At 38.1% G+C, this 26,926-nt stretch overlaps 1 protein-coding gene across 2 annotated transcripts; it reads right to left on the reverse strand.

The window, feature by feature from the left end:
• On the reverse strand, positions 1-26,653 carry CSE1L (chromosome segregation 1 like). 2 transcript variants are annotated; one of them, XM_054218537.1, is made up of 25 exons: positions 26,511-26,653; positions 23,596-23,691; positions 22,898-23,040; positions 20,197-20,298; positions 19,606-19,751; positions 19,209-19,299; positions 18,825-18,932; positions 17,845-17,937; positions 16,401-16,568; positions 16,175-16,304; positions 15,396-15,461; positions 13,350-13,552; positions 11,934-12,018; positions 11,108-11,169; positions 10,221-10,357; positions 9,955-10,058; positions 9,277-9,374; positions 8,492-8,642; positions 7,757-7,965; positions 6,908-7,005; positions 6,615-6,700; positions 5,457-5,538; positions 4,870-5,016; positions 3,842-4,073; positions 1-3,166 (listed from the first exon to the last, which is right to left on the reverse strand). In XM_054218537.1, the coding sequence occupies exons 2-25, from the start codon at positions 23,678-23,680 to the stop codon at positions 3,077-3,079; spliced, it is 2,916 nt and encodes a 971-aa protein (XP_054074512.1). In that variant the 5' UTR covers positions 23,681-23,691; positions 26,511-26,653; the 3' UTR covers positions 1-3,076. The 2 variants fall into 2 exon arrangements, with proteins under 2 accessions (XP_054074512.1, XP_054074511.1); XM_054218536.1 differs by lacking the exon at positions 26,511-26,653 and adding an exon at positions 25,665-26,106.
• Positions 26,654-26,926: the final 273 nt, after the last annotated feature.

The following is a 26,926-nucleotide window of genomic DNA, read 5'->3' on the forward strand; positions in this document are numbered from 1 at the left end:
CCCCCCCCCCTTAAACCAACAAAAGGTATTTCTTCTCCTACAAAAGCCTCAGAACATTATTTGGAAGTTGAAAACTACAAGTCAGTGGGCTCCAAAAAAGGACAGATTAGAGTTCTGTGGTGTCGAAAGATCCCCAAACAGGTGTCCCTTTACCTATTTCATACTGAAAATGGAGCAAGTAATCTTTTGCCCCTTGAACTTGAATAATCTTCTCCCATTGTCAATTGCAAGGGAGAACTGGCTACTTATTTTCAGAAGTGTTTCGGAAGAGGACCAGGAGTTAATTGTCTAACATTGAATTAGATGCTCCCAAGTCCTCAGAAGATCCATTGATACCAGCTGTTTCCAGCCTGGGCTTTCTGAAGAAACTGGTATTTGCCCAACTGTTTAACAAGGAATACACCCAAGGGCGGCCCAGAGAAGTTTAACAATCTTGCAAAAACTGTTAGGACATTGCTTGCATCAGTTTCCACTAAACTTAACAGACAAATGTAGTTGGAACATTGTGTTGCCTCCCAAGTCTTGAGAATGGGAGGTGTCAGAAGTAGCAACCAGGTCTCCACCTGAGTGAAGGTCGAGGGCATTGCCAATAACATTTGCCTGTACCGGGAAGCAGAGATGCATCCACTTGCCTGCACTACACTTGAAAAGTTCATTTCCCTGAAAGGGTAAGTGCTGTCTATAAACACTTGCATGCCTTATGAAGTCTGCAGAATACATCAGCGCTAAATAACATGTCACTAACAGTGCCACAGGCACAGCCATGTCTACAAAGTCTGAGTTACTCAACTCAGAGTGAACTAAAGGACAAGTATGCCACTAGTATTTGTTGAAGTCACTTAGGCACTTATTCACACGGAACATCTGTCCAACAACAAAAGGTCACACGTTGGGGGAAGTGCAAGATAGTGAACATTAAGATTCACTGATAATTTTCCATTCAGAAGAGCCAATTTTTCTTTGGCTACCTCTCAAAAAGTTTCTGGCTTGTTGCTGTACATTCTGTCCAGTTCCACCTAGGGTTGGTACTGGCAAGATAAGAAATGTCTGTTCACTTACTTACGCATCGCAGCAACCTAAAGAAATCTTGCTTAGAACTGTAGAACTACGACAGTCTAATACAACAAGCCCCTTAATATTGCATAGTGCTGGAGAGCCCCACTTCGGCACAAGGTTATGTAGCATACATGCACAGCCCGTCTACTCCAAGAGATGCAAAGGGAGCATGTCAAAATACTGAACGTGACCACCAGTACCGATTTAATTTTTGTTCTTTGAGGCTGACAGGGTAAGAAGGTCTGCAAGTTCTCTGTAGATTTGTTCTCCCTATTACCCAAGGAAAAAAGACAAAGCTGCAGAGCGGACAGAGCTCAGAGGATCCTTTGGGCTTGCAGGTTTTGAATGACCACGGCTCAATTAACATTGACATTCGAGGTAGGCATTCAGTTCCTTGCAAACGTCACACATCTCCCATGTGGTTTCAGCCTGTCTATTGAAATTCGTTCTGCAAGGCGCTTCGGCAAACTTATAACACACATCAGTCTCTCTCATCAGCATTAAGGCAGATGCTTTTCATTATCAACACTGTATTATTTCACTCTTGAGAACTGCTTTCACCTCATACCTATGAACAGAAGGTCTGACACAGCACTGCAAACCAGATTCAAGAAAACCTGTTGATGCTGACTCATTTAATACATTTTTAGGCACTTAGTTTAAATCCATTGTCTAACAAGCAACTCATTTCTTTATATTTTAAGAGAAATGGCCAGCACGCACTCTCACATGGCAGCCACAGACACTAAGAAAGAACTGAAAGACGTTTGATTCTTCTGCCCTATGTTTCACCCTCAGTAAATTCAGTAACTTTCTTGATACAAGGCCCAGCTTCAACAGGTATTCTAACTACAAAAAACCAGTCCTGATTCAAGTCATCTGCAGAATTTCTGTGGACAAGTAACTAAAAAAAAAAAAAATAAATCTGTCATGTATGACATTGCTTAGTATCACATAAGTCTGAGACTTCACTCTTGCTCAGGAGTTTTCCAGTCTCTATAATTAGATTTATTTATATCCCTGAAGTACCAGTGCTCTAAAAGCCTATGGTCTAGTATTTTGGTGCCCAGGCCATTTGAGAACACAGTAAGGCCCAGGCATTCCACTAGTCACTTAAACAGCCTTAACTGCAACGTAAACTGATGCACTTAGAATTCAAGGCTACCAAACCTAATCAGTATATTTATGAGGAGACAGGGAGAACATCCGAGTTAAACTTAACTCTAAGATGACTCCTTTAGTTTTAGTACATCACTAAAAATCCACTGGGAGACTGATACCCACTCTAAGAGGGTATATTAATTGCTTTTACCGCAATATACTGACATGTCTTGTACAAAGAGAAGGGGTGCACCTGTTGATGAATATCAAGAGTGATAATAGCTTTGGACCTTCTGCCAAAGTTTTAGATTTGCTCTGTATGATCCTACAATATATTTAAACTGTTACTTAAGATAAAGAAAAATCCTCACAGTCCCACTATTTTATATTCTATCCTAAGTTTAAAACATTATATTTTTTTTAAGCCAACTACATTCTTCTAAAACAGTAAGCGCACAGTGACAGGCATTTTAAACAAGTACTTCTTATTTATTCACAATTTAGATAAAGTTTAAGGAAAGACAAAAGAAATACAAAGGACAACATCAAAATGAAAAGGAATTTTAGTGACGGAAGTGAGTTTCTACAGCCAGTGCTCTCCGTACATTTCAGAATGTTATCCAAACACTGCAGATGCAGATCTCAAATAAATCCCATAACAAACTGCTATGACTATTCCCTTTGAAATTGAACTGGGAATGGAAGTTAGCCACCTTTTATCTATGAGTACACAAACCACCAAATTCTTTCAGTTTCTGCTTAAAGCCACATTTATCTTTTACAAGATGGATTCTGCAATAAGTTTTCAAGTAGCATTTTTAATTTTGTCTGAGCTCTGCTATAAAGAAAGTCACTGTCAACCTTCTGTATAACAAAACCGCTTTTGACTTTTTGATCTTGCTTGTGGAATATATGCAATTCAGAGCAGCGTCACACTTGCAGCTTGGAGGTATCCTTGGAGATACTGCAACGCTTCTGCATTCAGACTAGTACTCAGCATTGACGGAACCTTAAAACACACGACAGAGCAGAAGTGTCAATGTGTGTATACATTAAGCTACTGTTATATCCTGTTAATCACTGTGTCAACATATGGTACAAAGTCAAACGACATCCTGAGAGCAGCAGTTGCTGGAATTACAATTTCTGACGCTGACAGTTTTACGTTCTACTTATCTGAATCAAATATGAAAGAAGAGAGAAAAACTTGAGTTATTAAAGCAGAAATTTGAATGCAGCAATCATCAGATCTCTCAGGCAATCTTTACTTACCAAAATCTGGAACAAAACAAAGATGCTGTGGGTTAAAAGAGTTAACTGTAAAATTAACTTGTTTATATTTAACATGAGTTGCCTGTAATTTCCTGAGTACATACAATTGAACCGGAGAAAAGTATTAGTTATATACCTACAAGTGGATAAATTTTCATTTAAGAACTGGAATACTTAAGCTTATTGCTAAACTAAATAATGTGAAAATACAGCCTTTCTAAGGTTACTAGGGAAAAAACCTTATAAAAGCTATATCCCATTAAAGAATAAAAGAGAGCAATACCTAGCATTCTGGTTATGACGTACTTAATTTTGCTGATTATCAAACATTAGCAAAAGAGACCCATTACCAAAAAAGCATTTCTTCTCTGCAGAATTTCGCATTGGCATGCCATGTATAAGAGCCACCTACCCGGCCTGGGCACGCTGTAGACAGTTTGTGAAGAGACTGTGCCAGATGGATTCTAGGATTGTTCACCATTTGACCTACAGGATCGTGTTCTTTTTTTCCAGCAAAGGCCAGCTGAGAGAATGCAGTCTGATATCCTGGAGTATCTTCTATGTCAATGAAGTGTTCTTCATCAGGGATAGTGTCATCCTCAGGCAGTTCAAAGAGGCCAATGAGGGCCTGCAACAAAGGCGTCCTACATGGAAAGAGGGGAGGATAAAATTGGAGTGCTTAAAATACATTAGGACAGGGTGTATTCCACAAGAATGTTCAAATTACTCAGAACCCTTACAATTTAGCCCTTGCAGGTACTTGCTTAGCTACTGAAATGTAAGTGGCCAATCTAAGCTGAAGAATTGTGGGTCTGTGTAGTAGATGCTCATATTAAAAGCATGAACAATGTGTTTATTTTTTATCAGGTCAAATTCTTAATGAATCATACCTAAGAAAAGCAACTCTTTTCCAGATTATACCTTTTTGCTAAGTACGTTAAAAAAAAAAGAAAAAAGAAAAAAGGAAAAGTTCTAGTTCAGGGATCCAGTTATTGTCATTAAAATCAGGCTGCCTGACATCCTAGACTGGCTTACAGTCTTCCCAGATAGCTTCCCCCAAAATTCTACTGTCATGCTCAGGTGTACTGACTTTTAAATGTCCTGAACAGTTAAAAGTCAAAACTGGGCCTAGCTTTTCAGAAAGACTACAAGCGACAAGAAAGGCCTATATTTTCTTAAATGCAGTCCTAGCTAGCCCAGTCAATGCTATCTCCATCACAAAAATCTCAAACCGGTTCTGGCATCTGCTTTGAAAAATACAATTTTATTTGTTGAGAAGAGAAAGTGGTATGAAAAGCCTGAAACTCAGCCTCATAACAATAGCAGGCCCAAAGAAATCCCAACAGAGTTTATTTGAAGAATATATTTTGATGATAGCTCACATTTTCAAAAAAATCAAATAGCCTCACTAGCAGAACTTTGAAGAAGTGTTCTACATACCACAGCTTGGTGTACTCAGTGTCCATCATAGGAGGACATTCTGTTAATATTTTCGTAATGCCAACAGCACAGATTTTCTTTTCAACTTGTCCAGACACTTTCTGGATTTCAGGAATTATAATTTTCTCCAAAACCATTCCAAACATCCTATTATGACATTTAAAGAAAAAGTATTAGAAAGCCTTATCAGCCTCGCGGTAACAAAAGAAAACCAGAAACAATATGAAGCACTCAGAAAAAGAAAAAAACAGAAAATTTCTCATGATGCTGCCCCATTGCCATAGATGCCTGGTAGAAATTTAAGTGTACAAGCTTTCCACAACGGGAGAATAAAAACATCACTCTTTCCTTTTTATGATCTGCTTAGGAGATTAGTATCTTGAACTATCAACAAGGAACTGTAGGCAGCAAATCAGAAAAAAAAAAATTGCTAGACAGATAAATTAACCACATTAGAAGAAACATTCTGCTAGTCAAATTAGTGACAAATGCAGCTTGCAATTTTAGGTAAAGATGACAACTATTTCCTATTTTAAAAGGCAACAATTACACAGCAGTCTTAAATAAAAAAAATTAATCATACTAACTTTGGCTGTATGCTGTCAAATATTTCCTGCAGACCTAATGCACCGTATTTTATGCAGTACAAGTTAATGAAGACTAGGAAACCTGTAACAAGAAAAAAGTCAAAACTCAACATGAATAAAAAAAGAATAGCTTTAGAGTCAGCAGCAAAATGCAGTCTAACAAGATTTTCAAGGGGACAGAAAAGGCAATCTTTATAAAGGTTCAGTTTTAGTGAAGTCCATCATTTTGCTGCCTTGAAGTTTGTCTAAAAACTGCTGATCTTTTCATGTCCCGCAGCACACTAAAACATGGTGATAAAACCACCAAGTAAAGGTTTGGCCCTTTTCCCCCCTTATAGCAGTTCTAAAGCATTAGAAGAACTATTTGCAAATTTTTCAGATCAAGGACCAAAATAACTCTTCAATGCTTTTAGCCGAAAACTTCATGCAATGCAGTTTTTCAGATCAGTTGGGAACCCATTTGCATGGCCTTTGCCCCAGAGCACAGATGCAATGCGTTAAAAACACCACCATTATAAGAAATCCTATCATTCTTGCTCCTATCGGGTGTCATTAATCAGACTTTATAGGATTAAGTAATACACATTGCATACTTTGTGTAGTTTTAGTATCATTAATTTAATCAGTATGACAATAATCTTCCTGTTACAGAAGGAATAACCAGAATATTATTTCAATAATTTGTCACAGCTTTGCTTGTTTAACATAAAACCTTATCAATAACTTAAGTGATATCAAGGCAGAATGACACAAATGCATAGAATATTTAAGAGTAATAACACACAACTGTATGTAACAAAAGAAACTGTGGTCAGTATTACTGTGTTCTGTGAGCATATGAATTTGCTGGTATTAGTTGAGGATTAAATGGAGACACTTTCAGATAATTAATGATATCGCACAGAGTAAGAAAGAGGAATACACAAGTCTCTTCCCTTATTTTAGTTCCATTCCTTCAGTTTTCATGAAATAAGTGTCACCTGCTGCGACAACCTTGATTACACAAATAATTCGAAGCAAGTCACTAGTGTTAAGAGTCACTAGTATCCCTTCATCTGCCTAATCACAGGACATGGCAGGATGCTTATTCAGCATAGCTGCATGTTCTAACCGTTGGCACCACCACTGCTGAAGCTTTTTATATAGCAAGGAACTTACTTTTAATAAATTTAGTTGTTTTGGAATTTTGAAGTCTTTGGAATAGTAGAATGAAGATCTGTTTCCTGTACTGGTCAACTGACTCACTGGAAATTTAAAAGAATAGTTATTCAATCCATACTGGGATTTTATTAATGTCACTTCACAGAAAACATGTATAAAATTGTTCAAATCTATTTTAATGATAAACGTGACATTTTCAGTTTTTAAACAATAACTATGAAATGTACAAACATACCAAATATTAAAGTCTACAGAAATTAGTTTTTAATGTAATTTCAAGTCATACTCACGGAGGCATATGCTCTATAATACTGTTCAGAAGATAGAATCCTTGATGGTCATTAGCTTTAGAGGCAATCAACTTCTGGAACACACCTAACAATCCGGGCTGTAAGCAAAGCAAATATAAAACTCTATACAACAGTTCTCTATATGTGACCTACCAGAAAGTTGGCCCTTACCATCTAAGACGTACACCAAAGAAAAAGCTTTCAGAACCTAAAACAGGATTCTGTTTCCGCAGTTAAGGACAAGGAAGACAGATTTCTGTCGGGCCCAAGTGATGTTCCTTTGAGCATTAAGATTAACCTTGATCAAATGAACATCAAATCCAATTTGAACATGCATGTCTGCTTCATCAATGGCACTGTCTAATCAAGTCTGACTCTAGCAGATCACGCAGCAGAAATAACAAAAGCTAAGTATGCAGAATAAATCTCCCACTGAACTCACTAATCCTCAGATCCCCCCACATTTTGGTTTCTCCTCACTCATCTGAAGACTGTTCTGAATAGAACCTTTGAGTTTTCCTGATTCACAGTGTTCAACATGAGGCAAACAAGCCATGGAAACTGTGGAAACTTACCTGTCTGCAAAAAACTAAGCACAGGAATTTTACATCTTAATTGACAAAAGCATGACAGTCTAGGATTTCTCTTATCCACATAATGGAAAAGCATCCAAAAAGCCTGCCCTTCACAGTATTTTTTTGTCTTTCTGCATAAACACCATTAATTTCAAGTACAAACACAAATTCAGCACAAATCCAGCTATTCACTACAGGAAAAAGTTCCTTATAATTTTAATCTTAAATCAACATGTCTAGAGTCATACACTGTGACTAAAGCAATCCAACTTACAATTTTGTCAGCAGCAGCACTTGCTATCGTATTGGCACCCCGCTCTAAATAAGCCTGCAGGAGTCGGACCAAAGGAGGAATGTTTCCTGTCCTTTCCCATAATACTGGCTGAAGTAGATGAGGAAACAATGCCATATAGGATGATGGGATTTCATTTTTATGCATTTCCAGAAGTAGGGACATCACTTGAAACACATATGGAATGAACTCTGGAAAAGAAACGATGACATTTACAAATGCAGCAAATATGGTCACTGTCAATTCATAAGAACTATATATCTATTGATTGAACCTTTAATTTTATGATATTAACACAAGGATTTCAACAAATAAAACCATGGAGAAATGTATCACTTCCCAAATTCAATTATTCCAAAAATTTGCAAGCACTGTATATATTAAAAAAAAATTAAAAAATCTATTTCTTCTATTTGTTAAGGTTTCAGAACATGGAAAACAAACTACTAGAAACAATGCAATATAATGAAGAAGAATAATAAGAGGCTTTGGGGTAGTGATTGTTAGGTATTTTAAAATACATTTTGTTTTAAAAGTTAATACAGTCGATGTACCCTATGGAACAATCCAGATGCTTCCTAAAAGTGTTTATAAGGACTGTGAACACGCTGTGTTCTCACTTGGATTTCCTGCGTCACAGAAAAACTGCCATGAGGTAAATCATAGCAACCAATTATAGCAGAGAGGGAGCACAAGCACTTACTGATTTTAATTTACCTTGCACATCATTCTGTAGTATCTCAGTGAACACCATAAACAAAGCCTCTTCAAAGCTTCCAACTGCATCAGGGTTTGCTTTGCATGTTATCCTTATCGACAAGCATATTGATTCGAACATGTAATGGTTAAAGTGAGGTTTGCTTGGATTCTGAAAACAAACAGATAAATCAACCCAAACTTGCAGCCAAGCAACTTATGTAGCAAAACAGATATATTTTTATTTCAACTGAAGTCTAAAGTAGCAATTAGGAATAAGGATACTTATGACTTATTAATACGCTAATGAAAATAATTCCATTGATAAAAGCAAACATAAAAACCTTTAAAGCATAAAGGACGTGTGTTTTTTATGAATATGTTAAAGATGAGTGTTTTTCAGAATCTCTACATAAACTGGTAAGTAAAGTATGACAAAACAAAAGCTGGAAAAAAGTTATTTTTCGATCCTCTAAGTGCCTAGTCAATTCTTTATTGAACACTTCTTATACTCCGCAGCTAAGTTTAAACTATACATAGTAGAAGTTTTTTGTATAGTTGATGAAGTTATTCTAAAGGATTCTCTAATGTTAATCTTCAAGAATATTAGTCCAGCCTGAACAAAAATCTACAAGAATTTTAAGGAAGACAGTACTTCACTCGAAGGCTCTTTTAACTTATGTTACTCAGAAAATATTGAATAATTTACAATATCCTAACAGAACACAAAGAACAAGGGATAAAAAAAATCTTTAGAGACTGCTCTAAAAGGTAAAAAGTGAACATTTTGCTCAGATAGTCTTTACCTTACTGACAGCCAGCAGTTTCTGTGTAAGCTGTGTGATGACAGAAGGGATGTATGGAATTATGGATTCCTGTAGCAGAGAAAAACTCCTCATGATGGCTGCAAATAAATTGAAAGTATTATCTTCTGGAGAAAAACATACACTTCTGTCACCCATCATATGCCTAAATCCTTTACCTTTCACTATTAAATCGGATCCCAAGGAATTAGGTACAGTAAGAAAGAGCACCTACTGCAAGAGCAATCAATCTATAATCATGACAAAGGATAAAGCAAAGCCTCGTTATCCCCATTCTATAGATGGAGCACAGCAGATTAAACAACTTTGCAAAGACCACCGTTTATCTTGGGCCAGTCTCAAATCTTGGCAAACTATTAGCCATAACCCGCTCAGATCTCCTACTGACACTGCTCAAGTAGCTGTCCTGACTACATGAACTACCATTTAAGAAATAATTTGTCATAATACCATTATGTTTAGTGTTTCTCTTTGGTACCATACATTTAGCCAAAGATGCCTTAATACAGCCTGGTAAATAACTGCAGGCTGAGCATACCTCTTTAGCATGTTTGCATAAATGAGTTTTTTCAGATAAAAATGTCAGTAGCCTGTACCTATAAGCCTTTCTCTAAAGTCAACAAAGTTACTCATATATTGTAGAACTCATAAAGCATTTACCTTTCATGATGTATTCATTTTCAGATGAGCCAGGAAGTGTCAGTGCTTTAAAAAGGTTTGTTAATAGCACTTCTACAAACGGTGCCATTTCTGCAGCTGTAATGCTGTTAAGTAAAACACAGCTCTTTAATGATGAAAGACAGTCAAACTTCAAGCATTTTACAATATTGTAATACTAAAAAAATAAAAGATCCCCTACATATATTTCTCATCCTTAATGGACAAAATCTATGTAGCAATGCATTTATTTCTGCCTGAAAACTTACAGGGTAGTATTATTTGTCCCCCTCATGGTAAACAGTCTTTCAAGAGCATGGGCTGCGTAAGTATGGACTACAATACTTTCTGCTTGAAGATGATTGATTAAGAGAGGAATAGATACCAACAGTTGTTCTTTAGGTACCTACAAAAATATAGCAACAAATTATACATATGTTACATAAAAATACAGATGGTTCAACACTAGAGCATAACCACTTTAAGCTCATCAACTACAAAATGAGAGCTTGGCAGAGGAAGAAATCTTAGAAGGCTCCTCCAGTTGCTATATCACACCTTGACAACCAAGAGATACTTGTTTCTGTCATTGCTTCCCCCAAACATCAACGTTACGTTTCATTATCAGTAAGTGCATATATTCCCAATGTATATTTATTTTTCCATTTTACTTTGTCTTAACGGGCAACTAAAAAAAAAAAAATCAAGCTTCAAAAATTAAATCAGAAGTATTTCATAAGAGATTAATAAAGGTAATCTAAAATTTAGAAATAGCACTCGAATATTTTCTTATTGCATCTCAAATCAGAAGAGGCAAAGGACAAAGTTGCTGTACTCTTTTAACAACCACTTCAACAATACGAGCAATCAAGTTTATTTAGACTAACATTCACTTGAAAAAGTCTGAGTATGTCACAGAATTAAGCACGCTAAGACATTCAGTGCTCCAACAGCATATGGATAGCATATAGACTACATGTTAATTGGATATTTATAACAATATCACTTATTTCAAAACTAAAAATTCAGCATGAAGTGTCATACATGACTATCAAACACCTGTTGAGTTAACATATGGCCAAGTAAGATAAATTAGGCTTGGCAAGTATAAAGTAACAAACTACAATATGTTTTTACCATAAAAGAAAAAACTTACTTGGTTTCTAAAAATCATGATATATTTGATACCATCTGCTTTTAGCACAGGGAATTCATTCACTGCAATAGAAAAATATGCAAATTTTATCGATAATTTTCATATAAATGTAATTACTGAACATATACTATATTTAGAGGTGACATTAAGTCATGATTTTTCCCCTCAAAAATAATACATACAGTGTTTTTCTACATTGCTTAGTTTCTGCATTTCTGTATGGGCACTGCTAGACAGAATATCAGTTTTGGATACAAATCACACCCCAGTACTATTAAGTATACAGTCCAACTCTTTCACATGAAATTTCTCCTTTTGGCTCTGATTTTAACAGCCTCTACTACATATTCCAAGACAATCCACTACGTTCCAAACATACTGAGATAACTGCGGAAGCATAACATAAATTGTGTGGCTTAAATCTAGACAGCCGTAATCTCATCAATATGGGCTGATACAGGCTATGACCTAGCCTTTAGTATTTTAACTTCTCAGGGTTTTCTACAGCATGGAAGTTTGCCATAAGGTCTCAAATACAGAAATCAAATTACTTTGATTCAACAAGTTTAAGCACGTAGCTGATAGTAACCACGTGTGTACATGCTCTGATCTTGCAGATAGCATCTGGTAATCCACCTTTCTTTAAAAGCTCACTCATTGCCAGCCAAACAAATTTGAATTCCTGTGTGCCAGGCGTTAACAATCTTCTGTCTCAGAGATTATGCTGATACATGAGTGCTTGAGCCTTAAGAAACAATAGCCACTGTCAAGGTTGTAGATATATGACAGAAAATGCCATAACAAAATTAACATTAACTTAACTTACCACTAGCAGACTTTAAGTCAGGTTGAATGTGATTCACAAAGAATTCTGTCAGATTAACGAGTTCATTGGCTTGTGTTATTCCATGCTAGAAAAAACAAAAACCAAACCAACTCTATTTTTAGATGCTGACATTCAGCTAGTTTTCTTACTCATTTTTATGTGCTTTTAATAAAAGGAATCTAAAGCGTTCATGAACGTGATGAGATTGTTGAAACTGCATCTTCAGTAGAGAACCATCCAATTTCTTTTTCTTAATATTTTTAGCATGTAGGTTTCAGCTGTAGCACTACTGAGGTTCAAAGTTACCGGCTCTGAGTTGAGGAATAATAGCACATAACACAGTAATAATCAACAAAAATTTCAGATAGAAAATATCAGCATCTTACTAACTTGATACTTTTTTTGTGATAAGCCTTTTAAAAAGGAAAAGTTTAGGACTCAAACTCCAATTCTGAATTAGAGCAGCAAAATAATGACTTAGTTTTCTCTTACGAAAAATGCAACTAATTTTTAAACCAGGATTTTCAGATGGGTATTTTTCAGTGAGGTGTTCTAAGTGATATTATCCTATATTTGCCACTGAATAGCACAGAAGAAACATGTACAACTTAACAGTTTTCTAATTGCTAGAAGACTGTGGTTCACTACTGTTGGCAATTGCTGTGCAGTAGTATATAACTAGACTTTTAGGAAAAGACTGAGAACCTTCAACAAAAGTGCATAAAGATGTTGTACAACATGTTTTACTGTGTTGACCTCAAATCTGTCTTGTAAAGCCACTGAGATTTGAACTGTAATAGCATTTAAAGTATGTATATTAAAATCTGTTCTATAGGACATTTGATACGACGCTACTGTTTCCAAATACAGTTCAGCTCAGGTGTGGCTTTTCAATGTATCCAGCCTATTAGTTGCTTTCTCCCAAACAAGTAACGGTATCCATTTCCAGCCATCATTCACATACCATTTCCAAATCATAAACACACAAATAACAGGAAACATTGGGAAATATAATTACAAGAACTGCAACAGTCACTTAAGATTCCTCCTAGTCTGCTTAAAACACTTCTGATCTGTGCAACCAAATTTGGCCTTCCATAGCTTACAAACTCTGGGTCAGTACCATTTAAAAGCCCAGAGGTTCTAGACCCAAGCTGATTTTGTTTCTTTGTATGGCTGCTTCACACATGCTAGTAAGACTTGCCAAATGGTCGCAAAATGTTGTTAACTTTGCCCAATCTACCTGAAGATCAAATACCACCAAATTACCAACTGTGATAGGATTATGTAATGGACAACATTAAACTACAAATACAGTTGCTCCCATTCTGAAACAGCATAAAATGAACTGCAGTCCTCATATACACTATAATGTTTGAATGCATATGGATTAAAGTGAATAGGATGTAAAAGTACCTTCTGTGTTTGAGCTTTGGATGCCAAAGACGTAACAAGGTAAATAGCTGCATCCTTGTGCTTCCAGTTAACAGATGGATTCTTTGCATATTCTTGCAGCATAGAATTAACATATCCAGAAAAAATCCCTGTCACAGGTCCTTCAAAAAATTTGCACAAGCCTCTGACTAGATCACAAGCTGCTCTGCGCCTGGTGTCAATATCTGCACAAGAACCAAAGATTCTTTGGATATGAGAAAGTATACAGTTTTTCATATTAATAAACATCAAATTAATATCCTAATAGTATACAGCTTCTCAAGTTACAGCCACACCTTCACTCTTCCACACTGATGTGTACGAACGTGTTTAAGTCTTTTACTTACTGTCATAATAGGGACTATTTGTACAACAAAAAGAGGAGCGGACAGCTACCAATACTGCAGGAGCATTCACAGGTTTTACTGCCATCTAAAGAAAGTTTCAGTAAACACGCAGGGGGAGGCTTTTCACTATGTTGACAATTATGCACCTGAATCTGGCTGGGATGGAGTTAATTTTCTTCACAGCAGCCCATATGGTGCTGTATTTTGTACTGGTGACTAAAACTGTTGGTAACACCCCAGTGTTTTGGCTGTTGCTTAAGAGTGCGTGCACAGTGTCATGGCTTTCTCTTTTTTCTTCACAGCAAGTAGGCTAGGGGTGGGCAAGAAGCTGGGAGGGGACACAACCTGCACAGCTGATCCAAACCAACCAAAGGGATATTCCATGCCATGTGACATCATGCTTGGCAAAAAAAACTGAAGGCAGAGGGCTTTCGGGAGGTAGCCATTGCTCATGGACAGGCTGGGCATCAGTCTACTCGTGGGAGATGGTGAGTCATCGAGTACTCCCCCCTGCCCCCCTCCCTTTTTTTTCCCTCCTCTTTCTTTCACTTAAGCTGTTTTTATCTCTATCCACAAGTCTTCTCACTTTTACTCTCCCTCATACCATTGCAGTAGGGTGGGGAGAGAGCAAGATGATGTGTTGTGTGAAGCTGCTGGCCCGCCACACTGCATCAATACATTTTTGGAAAAAAAAAAAAAATCTATAAAAATTCATTGTTTCAAGAAAGGAAAAAAAAGTCAGCTGGCCTTTAATACAATATACTAACAGAAGCAAAGGAAGGAAAATAAAGCAAGTCAATTTAAATGCAATAGAGGAAATAATCTCTGAAGAACACAAATACTTCTTGCCTCAATTCTCTTAAAAGCAGGAGTAGCTAAAAAATAAAAGCTTCACAAATACCTAGAATGCAGCCAATCCTGGGTAAGAATGATAAAACATTTGCTTGAAAAAAGTTCAAAAACACTTTCCTCCAATTTTTGTCCTCCACTGCAAGTGTACAGTAATTTCTTAAATCTATTATGAAGTGTCATTAATCTAAAAGTGTCAGCGAGCAAACTGTTAGTGGCATGGAACAGCATATACAGAATTGTCCTACAGATCTAGATTTGGCTCATCTGTGCTCTGACCCAGCTGAAGACCAGAGAGCTACAACCAGAAAAATCAAGTATCTCTGTTAGCACAGCACTGTGTTTTCAGGACGGTTACTGTATTGGCCTGAACACAGTGCCAGCATACAAGGGCTGGCTGGTGTCCAGCTGGCTTCATCACAGATTTGTATGCAACACCGGTCAGAATTTCAGTTTTAACACGACAGACTACTAAATACAGGCACAGTCTCTCCATGTTATTTAAAACTCTACACATAGGAACTAAATACACGACTGTGGCCACTATTCAGCATTGACTTACAGGCTATATTTGCTGAAATGAGAGCATGTGCCGTGCAGGAGACATACCAATCCAATTAAGGAAAAAACCCTATTAAAAACATTGTTCAAAACAAAAAGACATTGCGATGGGCACATCATGACAGTAAACTTGATCAAAAACTGGATAAACTCTCTTGGGGGGGAGCCTTCCCAATTTAAAAATAAAGTTATGAAAGCTTCAGTAAATTGCTTCAGCTCTTTAGAGCTATATTTAAAGACCAAGTATTCTTAGTATAAATCTGTGGATTACCAGATCCTTCCAAATCCCTTCTTATATATTCTTCAGAATTATCTTCAAATGCTTCTTCATCAGCCGCTGAAAATATGAAATACACAGAACTTTAAATACTGAGGGGTCTGCGGTTTTTATGCTAAAAAGGTGTGTTATTATCAACTTGCTATTTTTTCCAAGTACTTTCTATAACGTTCATATAAATTAATCAGAAATATCCAGCCAGACTAGCTTGTTTAGCTTACTGCTGCCCCACAAATTAATCTTTAATATTCATGAGCTGATGTATTCTTGATTTAAAAAAAAAAAAAAAAAAAAAAAAGAAAAAAAGATAGGACATACTCATCTAAGTGTATTTAAAGAGGCTTCCAGAGTCACCTGGAGGCTTCTCATCACTGCAATACATCTTCACTGCATTTTAGACAGTAAGATCAATATGAGCCCATCAAAACATGGAGAAATAGACAATTACAATTGAATAGGCCTGATATCCATGCCTATTTAGACTCCTTCAATTATTCTGAAACTCACTTTAATCATGAAGTTATTGGTGGCACATGACCTAGACTTCCTATACTTTTCAATTTGAGATCCCAGTAAGACAGAAAAATTATTAGATATATTCATACAATTCTACAAAGCCCATAGGGCAGCAGTCTGTTGTAGAAACTTGGTTTTGAATCTAGTACTAAAATATACAAGAGGTAATCCGCAATTCTTAGTCCTGCAAAGCCACGTACCATTATAATTAGTTAGATTTTATTGTGTCTTTGAAAATGTAAGTCTCAAGAAGTTACCTCTAAATTCCATATTGGGAACAATAACTTTTTCACAGATGCTTGTCAACGTATTCTGGTCTTCAAACAGATGCTTGTAATGTGGTCTCTCACAAACTGAGGCGAGAAACTGGATTGCATTACTAACCAGCTAGAACAACACAAACAGAACACACACAGTTTTAGCATGATTGACCAATTTCTAATTCATTATTAAATGTGACAAGATCAGTTTATAACAACTTACCAAGTCATATTTCACTTCCTGGCCTGTTGTGACTAACAAATTCCAGATTGCCGTTACAAAACGTGGCAGGTAGGGCTGGAATTCTTCATCATACTTTTGAGCATATAAAGCAGCATTATCACAAATTTGTGATTTTAAGAGCTCCAGTAATCCAGCTTCCTCTTCATCCTCACATAAAAGAAAACTAATAACTTAAACATCCAAACTTCAACACCACTTAAATATTAAAAGTATCAACATATTTGAAGGAAATAGTTACACTTTTATTTTACCATGTTCTAAAGTGGTGAAAGAAATCCCTCTCACATCCTTAGTATTACTGTATTTTGCTGATTTGAACTGGAACTGCACTGCAATTCATAAATCACACCTATATTTCAATTGAAAGTACTATGCACTTTAAATCATTTAGACCCAATAAAGTTTGACATGAAATTAATTTACAAACATCATAGGAAAAAGACAATATAAGGCGTTGAAAAAATATGCTTAAGAGACATCGTATCTTGCTACTTTAAATTGGAATAGTTGTAAAAGTAGTTCCCTCCCCTTCCCCATACCAGCACAGATGCTTGTGGAGCCACAAAGCAAAGTGAATTGGGAAATTGAGCTGCACTTAAAAAAAAAAAAAAAACCAACCACCAAACACCACCCCAGTTCTGTCTCCCTCTGCCAATCCCCACCTTTCAGTTTTAACGCATGTCAGTACCTGACACACAGCTGCATGTCTGTCTGTACTGGGCAATAGCCCACAAATGCAAGAGAAGAGAAAAGAGCTTAAAACAACCGTGAAACTATAGCACGGGATAAACTGAATATGCCTCCTTATGTATTGTAAAGAAATTTATAGAGTTGCTTTGGCTCCATCATGTGGCAAACTATTGTGTTGTATCTGGAGGACATCAGCATTTAAAGTGCAGAAAGCATGCACAAAATTAATTTGAGCTCTGGTGACTTGGTATCTTCTTTCACCTGTGAAACTACTAATTCTTATAATTAGAGAAAGATAGCAAACGCTAAACTAAAGTACTTAGGGGGGTTATTCCTTTTTTGTTCAACTGTTTCAAGTTCTTTAAGATATCCTGTTTCCTAAAATATAGTGCATGAACCTGCTGAAAGGTACAGAAAACAGCACTGTGACTCTAACAGTCTGGTTACTTCAGCAGGTGTCCTCGAAAGAATCTGCTCATTGATGATTAGCTGTAATTCCATTTGTGTGCACAGCTGTGCACAGGGTATACCTGTATCCGAGATACAACTTAAGAACTGGACCTCAAATTTCTTAGGCAACAGGGCAACTTCTCTTAAACCCCATTTCCTTACAGTCGTTCTATTCCTTTGTTTAGCCAATAAAGAAAAGACTACATTGTTCAGAGTTAGACCTAAGTTCTCAGCCAACCCTCTCCACTACAGAGGCAAACCAGGAGGTTTATGCAGTACTTACATCAGTCTGCAAAAGTTTATTATCTAAAGTTAAAAGACTATGAAAATTTGTCATCCATGTTTCCATGTTATCTTCAAAAAACTCGGGAAGATCCTGTGAAGGAAAAGCATAAATCTATATTTTAATTTCTGATTGCAATGCTTAGATAACATATCTACATTGTAAGTAGTATGTATGCACCTTATAATCTACTGAGGGACAATAAAGTGTGGAAAACAATCTTCAAAATGAAACACTACCCCCTCCTCTTCCCAAACGAAAACCTGCCAAAGGCTTTGGAATACACTATTTCCAAATATACTAGTTAGTTACAACCTATAGAGTTTTATAAAGAAAGAACCTTATTGCCTCTTACTCTCAGAATAAGACAGCATAAGCCTCCCTTTTAACTCCAGCTTGACCTTTTTCCCAGTATGGAAGAACAGCCCAAGCAATCAAGACATGATCATCACACTTCAGACTTATGTTCGCGTGGAGACACAAAACATATGTCACCTCAGCAAAGTATCTTTTTACCATTTTTCAGATAGTGCATTTATTTAATAGTGTTAGAAATTTAGATCTGATTTCAGAATAAAAATACTCCATACTGCTACCAGAATTACTTGCCACCGTAGTGCTACAGAGCTACTAGTTTTAACTGACTTTTTTCTATGTGACTGAGTTCGTGCACAGTGAGCACAAACTCAGGCATTTGACTTCTGTCTTTCACAGCTCATGCTTAGAGAGCTACCCATACAAGCCTCCTTGCTATGACAAGAGGTTAGACTCTCTTGAACTTTTGTTTAGATAGGGCCAAGCTAACATGTTAGTTAACCCCATCCTCACTGTTCCTTTACTCCAGTGTTGATGCAGATTGTCAACTTTTATTTTTCCAATAAAGCATGGCCTTAAAGGCTGCCTCAAATGGATCCTATAAATAAGAGCATAACAGCTTTGGGAGATCAAAGCAAAACAATTAGAAGAACAAGGAGGTTCACCTGAAAATTTAAACTGTAGAACAGCTTCGCAATTAGAATGAGAGAAGAAAAGAGAACCTTCAAAGCACTAGCATCATTTGCGTGAGTGCTGCAAAGTTCAATAGTTGCCTAGAAAAAGACATAAGATTCAGTCAAGTAGCACACACACAAACCACGTTGACAAGAGGTATTTTAAAAAAAAACAACAACAAAAACCAAAACCAAACAAACAGAAAACAGCTCTTTTTTCTCCTCATCAATCCTCTCAAGTCTCGCTTCATGACTTCAGTTTGAACCTCATTAACAGTTTCAAAGCAACCATTCTTAAGTTTTCATTTTGCAGGCTTTCACAACAAGCATTTCAGAATGCTAAACTTGTTTTAGAAATGATTCAAAAAGAAATACCTTAAAGAGATTTGTCAAGGGCAAAGCAAAGGCATCAAGGACAAGTTTGATCTCTGTCCATAATTCATTTGACTTAAATTCATGGCGGTACCTGACAAGTGAAATACACAAAAAAATAAAATACAGTCTTCCATATAATTGTTTTTTTGTGCTCAACCTTCAAACAAACACTGTCAAGTAAACGATAAACAAAATAGTTCATACTAATATATATTAACATAATACCATGCAAGGTGTACAATTTGACAAACACTTAAGTTCTTAGTAAAAAGTCAGTAAGCGTAAGTATAAGCCACAACTGTAGACTTTGTAAATCCACAAAATTAAGTCTAACAGTAAAAATTTAGAGTTGAACAGAACTTTACAATACATATACTAACGCCCTTATCTCCAATACCTTTTAAATAAAGAGTGAGCAGTGCGAAGAACCCCATTAATGACATGGAAATCTCCACTTTGAAAACGATTCACCATTTCTGTCAGTAAGTCTGGCCATTTCTGAGGAAAGTCTTCCCGACCAATAATACTAATAGCATCACTTAACTGTAAAGGAAACGTAACCATTACATGATATAATAGCAGGCTCCTCACTACAAAAAACACATCAGTCACACCAGATGTTGCAAATATCTAAGAAAAATGCTTATTATTCTTGTCAGATTCAAAAATCATCAGGTTAAATATCAACTAGTTTTCACCACAAATAAATAAATCTCACTTTAAATCCAATGTGTACACGGAGTCTTACTTTCTGGAATTACTATATTTAACTGTCTAATGCTAGAACTTAGCTATAAGATTATACAGTAAGCGCCTTTAAAAAAAAAAATAAAGTAGGCAGAAGTAGCTGTGACAATATACTCCAAGTTACTTGCATTGGGATGACCGCATTGGTAAGGAAAGTGAGCTCTGCCAATAATCAAAGCCTCTAAACACACTTAGAATATTCCAAAAGTCTCATGGACATAACCAGGAATTGACATATTACCTGCTTTTGAATTTGTTCTGGGCTGCTAAGCATCAAGGGCACTATGTTGGCTTTAATGGCTATCCTGTCTGATTCACATATTTTGTTCGGTTCATCCTCAACCTAAAATTAAAACAATAATTAAGTCACAGACGTATCAGTATACACTAGGCAACAAGCAAGTACCAGCATTTCAGAAACCAATTGCTTATGCTGATTTATGTAACTATTACATAGTTAAAGAAACTAAGAAAGAGATCTGTTAAAGATATTGCCTACAACGAAACTGTGACAGTAGTACCTGAAAAAAGCTGAAAGAAATTCCGTCTTTCTGTAAAACCTTGAACTAGTTTTCTCCTTCTCAGTGACTTTCCAAATCAGCAATTCAGCCATAAAAAGTGTGCGTGCATATGCCAATAGCAAACCTAAGTTTAACCAATAGCGTCCTCTTCCACCACACCAAACCACATCTCTGTCCTCACTTCTGCCAACGTCAAAGATTTGTTTTGTGCAAGCTGCCTCAGGCCATACTTTCTAGAAACCGTACATGAAGATGGGTGCAGGTTACACCAGCAAAACCATAACATTGACTTTAAGAGTTATCTAATCAGTTCAAAATATCAATCAGTTCAAAGTCCAGTCAGTCAATAGTGCCAAGTGGTAGTAAATTACGAAATTTCTAGTAAAGAAATAAAAAAAATAAGGAGGCTTGTCACCAATTAGCCACGGCAGTGATAGTCACATTATCTGTGATGACAGCACCAAAGTTAAGAAACCTAGAAATCATCCAGCAATTTAGAAGAGGCAAGCACCTCCAGAAAGTAATTCAATGATCTTAAAATACTTAAGCCAGATGGCATTACTACCCTCCCTCTTACCTCCCTTTCATCATCTTCACATAAACTTAAAAAAAGGTTTATTAATTTCAAAATTTCAAGACTTATTTTTGTAACTGCTTGTTTATAGCTAAAAATAAGTCACAAAGAACTTTTCCACTTCTATCACATTGCACTGAATCAGAAGAATGTATAGAATCATTATATTTATATTAAAAACAAACAAACAAACAAACAAAAAGAAGATGACCTCTAAAACCTGAGCTTTACAAGTTCATATGATGTGAAAGGCAGCAATAACTGTACTAAGCAAGTTCCAAGTAGGGAGGCAAGACTTACCGCTACACATTTAGATAGATGAGGACAGAGGTGGAGGAGAGATCAGCAACAGCAACTCCTACTATGGAGTTATTTATAAGTTTTTTCAAAGAAATGAGACCTTTTTACAAGACAAGACATGAGAGGCAGCACATAGACGAGTACTTTGTACATACTTTAAAAATAAATTTAAAAAACAGACTCTTCCCTCTGTCTAGAAGTGCCCTGTAGACCTGGCTCTCCAAGCTCTACCAAATCCAAGTCCTTGAACAGGCAAAACCCTTTTACTTCCACTAGCCTAGTATCAGGCAAACCCAAGGTTGCTAAATTAAACCATGTGACCTAGGTAAACTAGCCTTAAGGCTGCATTTTATGTTCATAGAGCTGCTCTTGAAATGAAAGTTTCCATTTCGGACAAAACAACGTGCTTGAAGCCACACAGCAATCATAACGGTTCTCTGGATGCACTTACTGCATAGCATCTCCACCTACTCCAAAACAAAATCTCATCCTGAATTACATCAGCAATCCATAAAAAGGAAGCTACTTAGAATTTTTTCCATAACAGAACATTATTTCTACTTACAATAAAGATGCAATTTGGGAGAAGTGATTGAGAATACAGTATTACAGAAACAAAGTTTGAGAAATTTCACACCAGACTGAATGCACCAATCTGATTAAACATACAGGACTGCTATAGTTTCTTAATATTAGTATTGGGGGGGGAGGGGGGAAAAAAAATCACATGCAAATTTGTAAATAGGTACCAGCTAAGATACAATGTGAAATACTGACCAGTTTCCCTGTAGTAAAGCAACATTATATAATTGATAATTTTCAGATACAAACAGTACTATCAGCCAGACAAAGTATAAACAGTATAAATGAAAATTGCTGAAGGAGTTGAGCTTTCAAGTATTTTATACCATAAATTAAATTTCATGAATGCTGAAAGCTCTGAAATGTTTCTGACCTCTTCAAAACAAAGATAAAATGGGATTAAATGGCAATACTTCTATTTTATGCCTACAAATACTTTTTAAGTGCTAAACTGGCAAGGCCACCAAAATAAACTGTCCCACACTATTCTTTGCCCCAGAAGCACTGACATGAAAGGGAAGTTAGCGTCATCACTTTCAGCTGCAGTGTTGGCTTGAAATGTTTGTAACACTATGATAATAGATACTGGTGAAATTGGCCAGCTCATGCTTAACTAATAGTAACATTATTTAAAGAAAAGTAATTCACAATTACTTTTGTTTAAATAATGTTACTATTAGTTAAATGAGCTTTAAAATATTGTGCTTCTGCAAAATATGTATATAATATTACAGAAAATTATTCGTTCATCATTTTATCACCCAGCTCTGGCTTTTTTTAATAGAACGGACTCCAATGGTCCAGGTATCAGTCCCTCAGCAGTAAGTTACACCTTGTGTTTCTTCTCTGAATGATCTACTTTCTTTCACAGACATACACGCATTCTTCAAGGTTACTGCAAAATATCTTATTGTACCTCAAAAGGATTATCAAATCTTAGCATAACTACTCACTAGGATACCTACAATTCTCCAGTTCCTTTTAATATAATTCTTGAACGTTACAGATGCGCAAACTTTGATGACGTTTTCCTGTGATTTCTCCAATAGCGTTAAGAGTAACAGCGGATAATTCTGGCTTCCTTCCACTGACTCAAGAAACTTTTCCGCTGTAAGAGAATATACTAAGGTTAGCAAAAGCTGAACTGATTTTTCTAATGGGAGTCCTATGATTCTTCATGTGTCTATTTAAAATAATCAACACTTGAACACTTCCCCAGAATTTCACAAGAACAGAAACACAGAAGTCTGACAAAAGGTACTGTAGCTTCTTTACAACTAAGCTCTTTAATGCTTCTGCTATTAACAAAAGCTCTCGATTCAAAGCAGGATGTGGAAATATTGCCTCCTCACCATTTTGAAAAGCCATAACACGACAGAAGTAAATCCTGGTTTATTGTGAGCAGCAGCACTGTCGTAAATAACAACAGTACAAAAAAAAAAAAAAGAATAATACAGGAAAATAAAATTACAAAAAGCAACTAAATTAAATTTATATTTACATCCATCCCTCATTAGTTTTTTGGGCTTTTTTTTGTTTTAAAAGGATACTGAGAATTTATGCAATAAACTCTTTGCAGAAACATCCACTGGAGTTTGCTATATATAGACAGAAGGGCCAAAAAGAAACTAAACTTTTTTGGTCACTCCTAAGATTCACTTACCAGGACGCCTTATAGCAGGATCTGGATCTAGTGTTTTCTTTAGATACTCAGTTAAAGTCTGTAAATTGGCATCACTCAGCTCCATTTTGGCAGAACCTAAAAGCCACAAGTAGTTTTGTTATAAATACAGATCAGAAAATCTATCCTATAAGCTACACACATGTGAAATTAGATTCCACAGAAGACACATATCAGCTCTTTTTGACTATACCTCATAAATCATGGTCTTATCATAAGTCTCATCCAATAAAACAACAGGTAGCGTGCACCAAGCACAAAACAGAGAACATTCAATTTCTTCAACTACATGTAACCACTATTGTCCAGTTTATTGAATCCAAACTTTTAGAACAGGATCACACATCCAGCAAATCATGAACCAGGTATAGCCAAAAGATGGTCTCTTGCCCTTTCAGGACAATAGGAGTTTGATTTTGCTTTCAAGAACTAGTGTCAGACGCAGAAATCTGCTCCTGGTTGAAAAAGCTGAATAGTTCTGCCCTACATAACAATAAATAGAACAAATTAAAGTGTATTGAAGAGTCAAGGCTTGTTTAAAATTAAATACTCATTATCAAAGAAAACTCTCAACAGAAAATTAATTTTTTCAGAAAGACACAAAAGACTGTGTAAAGCCAGAGAGTTTGTCCACCCTGTAAAATTAACTTAGATTAGGGTGGGAGTTAATTTAAACTGCAATACTCGTTACAGAATAATCCTGTGCAATAAGTCTAAATTACTCCTCTCTAGTAATCCTCCCACACACATTCTCATACTTACCACAGTGCTATATTAACTTCACAGCTTTAATTAGAATAATTAAAATTACAGTACCACTAAAAGAGCAGCAAGACATGCTTTAATGGACATGTTGTTGTTCAGGATATCATCATCAATTCTGCCTATCTTTCTTACCACCAGCAGCACAGTTCACTCGCTACAGAAGTAATGAGGAAGCAAAGATTTCCATTTTTTCTCTAAAGCTTCTAATTAGTAAGACAGACTGAAATTTGTCTGTCCCATTTTGGATTTGTTCTATGTTTATCATCAGTGCAATAAATACAGTTTCTATTTAAACACACTTGCAAAGGTAGTGAGTTTTAATGATACTATTTTTAACTATTGTATCTATATCATTAAAAGAAGAGAGAGCAACAGTATCCTCTTAAATTAAATGAGCATTAATGAGTAATTGAGATCCCAACATATTTTGCAAAAAGTAAAAATCCACTCACAGAGTCCTGCCTCCCATGTTCCACTCCCCTTCCCTTTCGGGGGTTTACTCCTCTGTAATCTTGTTCACCAATTCACATCAACCAACAAAATCCCAACAAAGTACAGCATAAGCAAACAACACTAATAATAGCTGCCTCACCTGTTCTACAAAACGGCCTCCTACATCATCGCTATGATGTTGAAACTAATACTTAATATTTCATAATTTAAAAAAATATAAATTCCCTGCTCCAAGGAAGTTTGTAAGGCCAAAGTGCAAACCCATGCAGAAATCGCTTATGAAGATTAAACTTGACTCAAATGGGAAACCAAACTGAAAGAGGAGATGACAGTCCCGAATGGCCTTTTACAAAAGCCTTACATATATATGTGTAATATAGGTACCCATGTAAAAAATATGCACCTTAAGCTGACTATGAGTTTACTTTGAAGGCCAAACAAGATGTGAACCCACTGCTCAATCCCTCATACTAAAGAATAAATATTTTCACCTGCTACCTGCTTACTCTCATTTCTTCCTCTTCCTTTAGCTATTCATTTTTTTTGTTTTCCACTACAAAAATCTGGTGGTACCTGCTAGAGCAATGCGATGCTTTTTGCTGTGTTGCAACATATGGCTCCTGAAAATGCCACAGAAAAAGAGAACCTTTTCAGAGCACCTACCCAGAAGAAAACCCATAAGATGTGCTAAATGCATTAACTACTTGAATCAAATTAGTAACAGACTACTTAGGGGAAAACCCCCAAAACCAAAAAGCAGCAGTCCCCCAGGCCTTACACTGTGAAGAACTTCAGAGGACTCTCTTCCCGCATCCACTCACCCCAGCACTTACCAAACACCATCTATGTGCCGAAGGATGTTTATGGCCCAGATCTTATAGGAAAGATTATCTTTACACTCACTTTCCACTTCACCAAACCGCGGGGCTCAGGGACAAGCACCACTGGCCACGGGAGCGGGGAACCACCCACACACTCCCACTCGCCCGCTCCCGCCGGTTCCCCTCAGCCCAAGCGGCGAGGCCACCCGTGAGGCGGGGCAGCCGCCCAGGAGTCCTCCAGGCCCGGCCCCCCCGCGCCGCCTCAGCCCAGCGCACCGCGCCGCTTCCCCGGTCCCATCCCCGCCGCCTGCCCGGCCTGAAGCCGCCGGGCGGTTTATCCGAGGGACGGGGCCGCTCCATCCCGCCCGCCGCCGCCGCCGCCGCCGCCAGACTGCGCCTCCCCCGCGGCGACGCTCACGCTGCCTCATGTGGCGGCGGCCCGGCTCGGCTGCGGCCCCCTCCAGGCGGGCGCAGGCCGGCCTGGCCACCCTCAGCGGGCCGGGGTGGGCGGGGGCAGCACGGGCTAGCGGCGGCAGGGGAGCCCCGAATGGTACCGGCCGCCCTCAGACTAACTTGCTCCCCTCCCCCTCCCCGCCAGCTCGAGACTGGCAGCAGCGGAAGCCAATGAGGGGAGCCTATTGCTCAGCCCTAGAGGCTGCGAGCCAATCGCGAGCCGCGGGAGGCGGGCCGAAGCACCCCAGCATGGTGAGCTGCGCCTCTCGCTGCGCCGCGGGCCCAGCGCCCGAGTCCAGCGCGGAGCGCGGCGGCGGCAGCCGGTAACGGGCCGTGCAGGCCGCCAGGCTACGGGGACGCCCGACCGCCGGCATCCCCAGGAGGCGCGGCCCGGCCCAGCCTCACCTGGCGACTCCCCCCGTCGGCGGCGGCGGCTCCGAGAGCTCCGGCTGCGCTTCACATTCAAACCGCGGTGAGAGGGCGCGGCGGCGGCACCGTGACCGCATCACGCAGGGCGGTGACACCGTGCGGTAGCCGGGCCAATCAGCGGCCGCTCTTTCCCCGACGCGCTCCGTTGCGACCCAATCCTTGCCGCGCTCCCCGGGGGGGGGGGCGGCTGACCAATGGCCAGGCTCTTCCCACAAGGCCCTGCGGCGCCTGTGGGAGCGGCGGGAAGGGGGGCCCCGCCTCGGGGCGCCATGGCCGGGCCTGAGGGGGAGCCGAGGAGCGGGCGGGTGGCTGCCGGGGTCACGGCGGGCGGGAGCCGGGCCTGGGGTACGAGAAGGCAGGGCAGCACCCGGCGGGGGCGGGCACAGGCCGCA

The sequence above is a fragment of the Rissa tridactyla genome, chromosome 12, assembly GCF_028500815.1.
Source record: "Rissa tridactyla isolate bRisTri1 chromosome 12, bRisTri1.patW.cur.20221130, whole genome shotgun sequence".
Classification (NCBI taxonomy): Eukaryota; Metazoa; Chordata; class Aves; order Charadriiformes; family Laridae; genus Rissa; species Rissa tridactyla.